This window comes from Nannochloropsis gaditana (genome assembly GCF_000240725.1).
Source record: "Nannochloropsis gaditana CCMP526 unplaced genomic scaffold scaffold259, whole genome shotgun sequence".
Taxonomy (NCBI): domain Eukaryota; class Eustigmatophyceae; order Eustigmatales; family Monodopsidaceae; genus Microchloropsis; species Microchloropsis gaditana.
In genome coordinates, this window is record NW_005803694.1 from 4,571 (window position 1) to 13,956 (window position 9,386).

A 9,386-nucleotide genomic window follows, 5' to 3' on the forward strand; every position below is an offset into this window, starting at 1 on the left:
CCGTCGTACAGGTGGCAAGTGCGACGTGCGCAGAGGAAGAATGCCCACACAACGATGTAGCTCTGGAACGGGACGATAGGAAAGGAAATTCTCTTCTGATGGGAATGGTATCCTCCCTCACTTGCTCTCACGACGTACCGGGTACCAAGGCGGGAGGCGCACCGCCCGTGGTGCCATTGCTTTTGGTTTGAGCTTCGAGTTCGTCTTGGGACTGATGCTGGGGTTTGGGGATGCACGTATCTTCTTCTCGGGAGGGCCCTTGACTCGGAGATTCTTGTTCCAGCGCTTCGGCCGTGGCGGGGGGCGTCCCCGCGACGCGGCTCCGGGCATCGCCCTTTTCGTTTTCCAGAAGCTTCTCCATCATCGACACCAAAAGCTCGGCGTTCCCAAAAAAAAGACTGGCCACGGGACGGAGGACGATAATGCCATGGCCCCCATTGCAGGGCAGGGCCCGGGGGTTGTCTCGGAGGGAGACCAAGTGCGGGTAGTGGGCGGCGACGCGCTTCCCGCTGGCGTCCACCCGAGGGGGTTCTTCGCCCAGGATGACTGCGTCCTGATGATACCCGGAGACAGGGGGCGACAGATAAGCGAGGGTAGCATATGAACGAGAAACACAACCACTAAAGACGTGAGAGAGGGCATATGAATGAGAAAGACACCCACTGAACCCGAACCCTCTACCCCTTCTTTCCGTCCGGCCATCGACCCTCTTTCCATCCCAGTCTGCCTCTTCTCACCACGTCCGACAGCTGACTCAGGAGCAAAGCCAGCGAGGCGACAATGCCGTAGAACAAGCCGTGCTCGACGCTCCACAACAGCGTCACGAGAAATGTGAAGACCATGACCAGGCCCGACATGCGTGCGATCCGCAGGGCATGGTAAAATTCCCGGAAATTGATCAGGTTCACCATGGCGGAGACGACCAGCGCACCCAACACGCAATATGGCACGTCGTGCAATATGTGCGTTTGGTACAAGCAAACAATCACGAAGGTCCCCGTGAAGATATTGGCCCAACTGGACCGGGAACCCACTTCGGCCTGCAAGGCCGTTCGGGCAAAGGACCCCGAGGGCGTCACGCCTCCCCACAAAGCCGACAAAAGGTTGGCAAGGGAATAACTAGCCATGTCCTGGTTCAAGTCCAATTTGTAGCCAAACAGGGCGGAATATCTCTTGGCGATGGAGACGGCTTCCACGTAGGCCAGGAGTGCGATGGGCAAGGCTTGTTTGATCAAATCGCTGGGGGGGAAACGGGCCACCGGGGGAAAAGAGGGAATGACAAGGCCTGACGGGAAACTGCCCAAGACTGGAACGGCTTGCCCGTGCTCGGCCAAGGATTTGGAGATCAAGGTCCCGATGAAGATGACGATAGGGGTCGAGAAGGAGGACAAGTAGTACCAGCAATTGAAGGCCCGCGAACGCAGGCGTTCGGGCGTGGCAGGAAATCGGCGTTTGAGGAATTTGATCGTCAATAGGCTTAAAAGTGACACGCCACCCAAGGCCAAGGTCCGTGGATCTGCCCGGGGGAAGCTTCGGACGATCCAGACCAGGACCTGGTAGTTGTATTGGAAGGCCTCCTTGGGCGGGGGCACGTGCAGGATATGCCGAAGCTCTACAAGAAGGGCGAAAGAGACAAAGGAACACAGGTCAACTAGGTTGGACCGGCCTGATGTTCTCGAACGGCTAGGATTTTCTGCCCTTTACTGCTCCTTCCCCTCGTCGCCTCTCTTCCTATCCTCTGTTCCATTCTTTCTCCCTGCCCGTCCTCACCTTTGATGGAGACGTACACGCCCGAGGCACAGATGAACCCCGTCATGACCGTGTGGGAGAGAAAGCGGATCAGCCCCCCCAGCCGCAAAAGAGACATGACCCCAAACAAACAACACACATAAATCGCCACCACCGAGCCCGCTTCTTGCCGCGCTTTGTGTGCCGCTGCCGAGTAATCGTCGATTTTCAAGCCCAGGGCCACGAAGACAGATGGGAGGTAGAGCGACACCAGGGAGATAGGTCCCACGGACGTGTGGGGGCTCGTACCCAGTAAAGCGTAGGCAAAGGGGGGAATGGCCGCAGTGTGAAGACCTACCACGGGGGCGAGGGAGGCCAAGATCATGTAGGAGAGGGACTCCGGAATTGCAAGCAAAGCGCAGGTCAAGCCGGCCATGGCGTCGTGCCACACTTCATGAACGAAGTAGTCCCGGCCTCTCAAACCCCACCAGGGGAGGTACGGAATGTGCAACCGCGATTTGAGTTCTTGGGCGAGTTTACGCCAAGTTTGCCCTATGGAGGGGATGAAGGTGTAGTTGTAGCTCATTCTGTCCGAGTAAGGGGCCCTTGCAAGGTTCATGGGTAGCTCGGGACCATAGGGCGTGGCCAAGGCACTGTCGAATCGCTTCATGCGAAGAGTTGAGTTGCGCGGAAGAGCATGGGCCGTTGGGGAAAGCGTGGATGTGAGAACTTCCAAATCTATCTGATCTAGATCGTCAATCGAGGACGAAAGAGATGGAGGACGTCCAGATGGACGTCGTGCTGGACGCGGAGATAAAGGACTGTTGTGACTTCCTGAAGTTTTTGCAGAAGAACAACCTTCTTCTACATGAGGCTGAAGGGAGCCAACAAGGGAGGACGCAAAAGAAAGACTGCGCAAGGGCGGCATTCGTGAGGAGTGGTTGTCCTTAGGGTCAAAACTATTGCCTCGTGGTGGTGTTGAGGCCATGGTACTCGGAAAAGGGCCGGGAGGCGACGATTCTTCCGTTGCCCTTTTTGTTGTGAGGTAAAGGGAAATGCACGCATTAGTCACGCACGTTGTCTAAGACACATAAGTCTATCACGTTGTCTTTAAGGATGCATCACTTTGGCCGATCTGTATACCATTGGGCGCGATTGTAGGTACACGCATTTATATTTCTCATAAAAGGTTCTATGCACTAGCACGGGCTGTATCCAGTCAGATGACTTCATACTGGATAAATCTCCGCTGCGTGCACCGCTTTCAGTATTCGTGCTTCCCTCTCAATCGTACTGCCCGTGAAAAAAGAGTGACCAGGAACACTTGCCGGACATGTCAGGATTTTTTCAAGGCGGTGCTGATCGTCGAATAGGGTTTTTTTGGAATCCTCTTCGACTTTGCATCTACAGCCGGTCTCCGGGATTATTTAACTTGAAGATTCTTCTAAGGTCCCTTGAAACTCGATTGTGGCCATTTTCTTATGTCTTAGTGGTGCCGCTAGCGTATGACTGTACGATTCTTTCCAGACAGAAGACATCAATTTAATTGTACAACTTTCCTTTCCTTGGTATCGCTTCAGGACTGAAGATAGAGGAAAGGAGGTACCGGAGGGAGGCTTCACGTATCGGAATTTTTTATGGATACTCAAAGGTCAAAAACAAGATTGCGATAAGATCCTTGCAAAGGCGACTCCAATTGCTTTCGATGCTTCTCGGACCTGTATTTCTCGCACCTGAACCTCTCTCACCTGCGTCGACGCCTGTTGTGCAAAGTGTTTATCTACGCTCCCCTTGCTTATGCACGAGAAAATTGAATCCCTTGTCCTTTTTGTATTTGCTCCCACGTTTTCGGAGTGATATATCGCATTTTCCTTCACTTTTGCAATAGATTCCTTAACGATGGGTTGTTATAAAACGTCAGGCTTGTTGCTCAAATTGCAGGAATACTTCTTAAGGACTAAGCATAACCTGTGATGCACAATCCGCTGAAGGCCCCTAAAAATACCCGTCCAGGACGGGCATATCCTGCAAGTGGCGAATCAAGTCTTTCGTATTTAAGGTTCTAATAGCTACGATGATCAAGGTAGAAAGCTGATATAATAGTGCCAGAGCTGTAATGGGCGAGAGCGCCATGGTTCCGGCCTGGCGGGGAAAAGGCAATTCAAACACTTGACCGTCAAAAAGCACATCCTCTCAAAACTGTACTTGTGGGATCAGGCCTGTTATTGTTGAACATCCACTTCAAGATGATGACTTGATAGTGTAAATCGGAGGGAATCAAGGGAGCATGCGGGTTAAAAATTTCCTTCAGCTCCAGAAATGCGGACCGCAAACGGGAGGTCTAAGTGGCAACCAGCCCGGTTAAAGAATAGGCAGAATATTGGCGTCTAGGAGTAACTTTCACACGGCGTACTTCAATGCGACGACAATAATAAGTTTTGGGACAGGTCATCAAAGACGCCCGACCTGCCTGGCTTTCTCCACCTCGACCCTCCATCCTCCCTCCCAATCTTCTTTCTAATCTTGCAGGGCTACCGGTGATCTAGTTTCTATGATGTGACAAAGGATATAGACGGGAGACTCACGGGAGGCTTTTTTACTAGTGAATGAAGGCTGGTACGCTTTTGTATCGATATATATAGCCTGCTGCTGCACTTTTCGTAAACGAAAGTTCCAATCAAAACCCAATAAGAAGAGAGCGCCATATGTCCTTTCCACGCGCATTTGACAATTTGTTCAAAAAAGCTTCTCATCGCGTCAATCGAAAACTGGACGCCACTTCCCTTAGCTCTTTTTCTCGATCCTCCCACCGTCTCTCGGGTGCTAACACGGTCAAGGTGAACAACGCGCTTTCCTTCTCCCGTGGGGCAATCACACTCAAACTATGCGACCGGTCGCCATCCCTTCCTCCCTCCCTTCCAACCAGGTACTCGAAGACATACACCTTCCTTTCCAACGTCTTCCCCCCTCCATCTCGCGTTTCTTCCTGCGCCATCACCAAATTGGCGACCTTTCCGGAACCAGGGGGGGCGATGGCTGTAGAAAGGAGCAACTCTGCCGCTGCTGTCGGGGGTCCCAGCGTCTCGGCCAAGGAAAAGCCCGGCATCACGACCGATTTAATCACCGAGAGATTCTCCTCCCGGTTTCCTCCGGGGGGACCAAACGCCGCATCCGGTCGGACCGCTCTGGTCGAGGAGGGCGGGGCCCTCGGAGGGCGGTCGGAGGGAGAGGAAGGCGAAGACAAGGTGGCAGTGCGAGCTTGGGTGTCTGCCAGGAGGATCGCTTGGTCGGACAGCCACGATTGTGGGTACCTGTGAAATGCCAGGGACGGAGGAAGCAAAGAGAGGTCGGTACACGGTGATAGACGCAGGCGAAGCCTGCCCGCCTAGGCCCTACGAGCTGTGAATGACCGAGGATGGCAGCCAGGGCCCACGACCACCATTGGGACACGCATCATCCGGACACGCATCATCCTAGCCAGGCGCTCGCTTGTTCCCTTGGTATGTATCTTGGCTGTGTCCGTTACCTGAACTCATAACCGTCCTCGGTATCGACAAAGCGTTTAAACCCGCGCACGGGGTAGAGCACGTCCAGTTTCCAATCCGACATCGTCTCCGGGGTGGAGAAGGTGTTTAACAACGCGCTTGTCACCCCGACGAAATTGGCACCCAGGGCGAGCGTGGTGGCCACGCCCGCGTTCAACAAGAGGCGTTGCCGAGAAATGCCGAGGTAGGCCAAATCCTCGTCGAACTCCCCGGCCGTTCCGAAGAAATATTCCTTGGCCGTGGGAGGGGGAGGAGGAGGGGTAGGAGGAGAGGAAGGAACAGGGGAAGGAGAAGAAGCGGGTCCATTTTCGAGGGAGGGTGCGGGGCCGTCATTGTCTGAAGGTGGAGTGGGAGGCGCAGAGGATCGAAGCGAAGAACGAATTGACGATGGGTGGGAAGTCGGCAGGTACCATTGCGAGCAGGGACGGAGTAGAAACGCACGCGCCGGTGCGAGTAATGCTAGGATGGCAAGGAATTGGCAGTGGCACAGGGGGCGTTCGAGAAGGGGAAAAGGGCGGGAGGCTTTCTTCTGGCCCATTTCCCAAGCAGTGGGCCGGAATGGTAGTGAAGAGACGTTTTTTCTCCTCCCAGTCGAAAAACCTAAACGTGGACCCGAAAACCAGGAGTAAAATGAGCATAGATCTACTAGTCTTATATTTCCACTATTTTTGAGAGCACACCTGAGGCAAATGACCGCGTAAAAGCGAAACGTGGCAGAGAGATGTACTGCCGAAGGGAAATGGGCAGAGTGACCTCCTGAGGGTAAAGTGACACCACGCTTTCTTCACATCTCATGCACGTCTTCGACAAATCGTATTAGGGATTCCCGGTTCAATCGTGCACCCTAATCTTGCATGGTTTTAATGAAGGGTGTGTTCAGCGCTCTCTTTCGCGAGGCCCTCTTTGACTCATGCATGACCGCGAGGAAAATGTCCAGATACGACGAAAAGCATTATAGTCAGAACGTTCCTTGTCTAGCTACCTGAACTGCACTTTCTGAGTTCCTGGAAACAGGTTCTGTCGCGTGGAAGGGACATAGTACATAAGAGGGGGCTGCTTGCCAAGAAGACAAGGATAGAGGAGGTTTTCGCAGGTCGCGCACCATCGAGGACGATGATAACTGAAAAAAATCTCCGCACATCCCGCTGCTGGACACGCCGCTAGGCAAAGGAAAAAGGTCTGGTGGTCAGATCTCGTTTAATCCTCCTCGTTGTGCAAGTGAAAAACAGCCTTAGTGTCCAGGTGCTTAACAAGTCGCTGACTGAGGCTACCGTCCTCGCTCAAATGGTGTACGTCCCGTGGACATGTAATGCGGTACCTGCAAAGAATACGCAGCCTTTTGATTAAAAATCTCGATTGAATAAGGCGATTGTTTTTGGGGCCTCCTACAGTTGTTAGAGATGCGTACTTTCGATTTCATCCCCATCGTTGGTGCTACAACGAAATAATCACGGAAGGCCTTGAAGGCGCCGCGGGGGTGTGTCGTGTTCCATTTAGCGCCTCAGTAATGATTGCGTACGCCCCGAACCTTCTGGGCATTCCCACGACAGCGACCTCGCTGTGGATGCAGATAGGTAAGCGCGCTGATACAAGACCCTGTGCGCGTAAGGACGAAGCAAAGGCCCTTTGGACACGCTTCCTCTTAGGTTTCGGTTGCCTTCGTCCCCATGGCGTCCCATTTTTTGGCCACCGTCAGCCACAGTGAATCATCCCTCACGGTAAGTGTCATGAAACTCGGCTCGACCATTGCATATATATTCTATTGAACCGATGCTATAACTATCATCTGGTCGTCACTACATGCATTTTGATCTCTCCCTCCCCCTTCCTACCCCCTCACCCCGACCGTACAGCTTTGTGCCCTATTGCTCCTCACAATTATCTGCGCGACCTTGTTCGTACTACGGATTTGCTTCGGCACATTCTCGCTTTCTCGCGTACTCGCTCACTTTGAAGAACGTCGGCACTTGGAAAGAGCATATGCCCTGGCATACCAGCGCCGGGAAGACAGCATTTATCACAGAGACTGGGCGAAGGTAACGAGAAAAAGACATTAAGCATGCGCCAATTAATACTAACCCCAACCCTAACAACTGCCAATTCATTTCTTTAACCCTTTCTGCACCCCGTTCTTGATAGTCGCGAGGCGCTTTTTCCGAAGCCAAACGCTTGGACGCTGAGATCGAGGAGACGGAATCGGTACGTGTGCCCGAAACGAAAAATGGCGACCGCGATTGTCATGGTGCCAAGAAGGCGAAGCCTAGGAGGAGAGGAGGAGGGAAAGGAGTTATGGCATTGGAAAAGGGAACGTGATGCCCCGTCTGTCCCTGCAGACATGCTCCGGCGGAGACGCCTGAGTATCAGATTGATAGTTTCCACGAAGGCGGATCTGGAAAGGCACGGACAGATCGTGACAAGGCACCAAGTTCCATCATTCTCGCATACACCCCTCTCTCTCTCTCTCTCTTCCCCTGTCTCTCCGTGCACAGGAATTGGATTCCTTGGACGACACACTCGGGAACCCACAGGGAATTTTGACTAAGCGACAGTGACGACGATTGTGTCCACCTTGTTGGGTGCCCTTTAATTCGAAAGAACTATTTCCGTCCTGTGTCACGAAAAGATGGCGGGCAGGATGATCCACCATGGGCAAAAAGCCGTGTCGAAAACCTTCCACGGGAAACATTTCAAACAAAGCATACCCTCATTTAAAGAGGGATTCTGTGCCAATTGCTGGGATCCTTTGCTATCAAAAAGTTTATGTCACTCGCTCTTCACAACGGGTACCAAAACTTAACTGCGAAGGTAGACAGATGCAGGAAAGCGCGCTTCTATTGCACATATATCATACTTTGACCGGTCGTGGGGGAACTGTAATGCAGAGGACATTTATGTAAAAGATAAAACATGCGCTACTTACTTCTGATTACATGCCAATGAACGCATCAAAAATGTTTTGCTAAGTTTTGACCTCAGAAATATCATGTCACGGCGGCCTCATGGCATTTTTCCCTTTCAAGACCCCCATCTAATGTCGTGGCACACCATTACGGCCAGATGCCGATTTTTCGGAGCCAAATACAAGAATAATTTAAGACAAAAAGGCCGCATTCAATACTTCATGGTCAGGAAAGAACGGTCATTCCCTAGAAAATAGTACGAGAGGAAGCATCAAGGACCCCCAGAATGAGCGCTGCCCGTCAGACTTTCATCACAATGCTTCCCATTAGGCAAACCTCTCGCAATCGGAGTAATACACCATGTCTCACGTGCTCTGCCCCGCGAGTTTCATTTTTCTCCGTCTTTTTTTGTTTTTGTTTTTGCGTCCCTCCACGAGGAGGTTCTCGCTACCCGATCGCTTTTTCTGCCTTTCTGCCATTTCCCTCCCACCCCCCAACCCCCCGCAGCATAATAAAACAGACGCCTCCCGACTCACGCTTCTCCGGCGCACACTTTCGTGTCAGGCATCACGCTGCGGTAGTGGTCAGGATAAAGAGCAGCATGACATCCATGGACATGGATGCTTCCAGCAGGTACGTTGCGTCCCCTGTTTCCTTGCCCTCCTCCTGAGGATGTTCCCTCAGCCCCTCAACATAGCAGTCTTTGGGCCACAAAAGTGCTTTATTTTTTGTTTCTTTCAGTGTTCGGGTTGAGACTCAACTCTTCTTAGACCGAGCATGCGCGTACCATTGTCAGTAAAATCCCCGTCATCTGCCCACGCTCTCCTCCTTTCCCATCCACATCAATACAGCACCGAGACAGAGAAAATAGACGCCGCACCAGACGTTCGTCAAGTCCAACCTGCAGCCGCGCCCGATCAAGCCTTCAATAGCATGCCCTGGGTCGAAAAATACCGGCCCACGTCCCTACAAGACCTGGTGGCCCATGAAGAGATTATCTCCATCCGTAAGTCGGCACCAGGACGGAGGCTCCGTCTTGGCGTCAGTGCCCGAGGACCTGTACGATCTCGCGCCTCCCTCCCCATCAAATTGATCTCGAACGTGTCGCTTTCTCCACCTGGCTTCACACGTCCCTTGTGGAGGCACAGAGGCGTGCATGCGCTGTCGTTTTGCATGTTTGGATGGATCCCTCCCACCGCCCCCCGTCCCCCCT

General features: G+C 52.8%; 3 protein-coding genes across 3 annotated transcripts in view; 1 reads left to right on the top strand and 2 right to left on the bottom strand.

Moving 5' to 3' along the window:
• Positions 1–2,770, bottom strand: part of NGA_0078800 (sulfate transporter) — a 7,309-nt gene extending 4,539 nt beyond the window's left edge. The window contains exons 1-3 of the mRNA XM_005855197.1: positions 1,771–2,770; positions 738–1,612; positions 146–553 (exon numbers count right to left, since the gene is read on the bottom strand). Coding sequence (XP_005855259.1) covers positions 146–553; positions 738–1,612; positions 1,771–2,716 — 2,229 coding nt within the window. The 5' untranslated portion in view covers positions 2,717–2,770. The remainder of the gene's footprint in view (positions 1–145; positions 554–737; positions 1,613–1,770) is intronic.
• Positions 2,771–4,445: 1,675 nt separating this feature from the next.
• NGA_0078900 (uncharacterized protein) lies at positions 4,446–5,817 on the bottom strand. Its single transcript, XM_005855198.1, has 2 exons — positions 5,255–5,817; positions 4,446–5,039 (listed from the first exon to the last, which is right to left on the bottom strand). The coding sequence occupies exons 1-2, from the start codon at positions 5,809–5,811 to the stop codon at positions 4,478–4,480; spliced, it is 1,119 nt and encodes a 372-aa protein (XP_005855260.1). The 5' UTR covers positions 5,812–5,817; the 3' UTR covers positions 4,446–4,477.
• A 999-nt stretch (positions 5,818–6,816) lies between these two features.
• On the top strand, positions 6,817–8,057 carry NGA_0078700 (uncharacterized protein). Its single transcript, XM_005855196.1, has 4 exons — positions 6,817–6,991; positions 7,127–7,309; positions 7,413–7,472; positions 7,763–8,057. Exons 1-4 carry the CDS (start codon positions 6,941–6,943, stop codon positions 7,823–7,825), a joined length of 357 nt encoding a protein of 118 aa, XP_005855258.1. The 5' UTR covers positions 6,817–6,940; the 3' UTR covers positions 7,826–8,057.
• Positions 8,058–9,386: the final 1,329 nt, after the last annotated feature.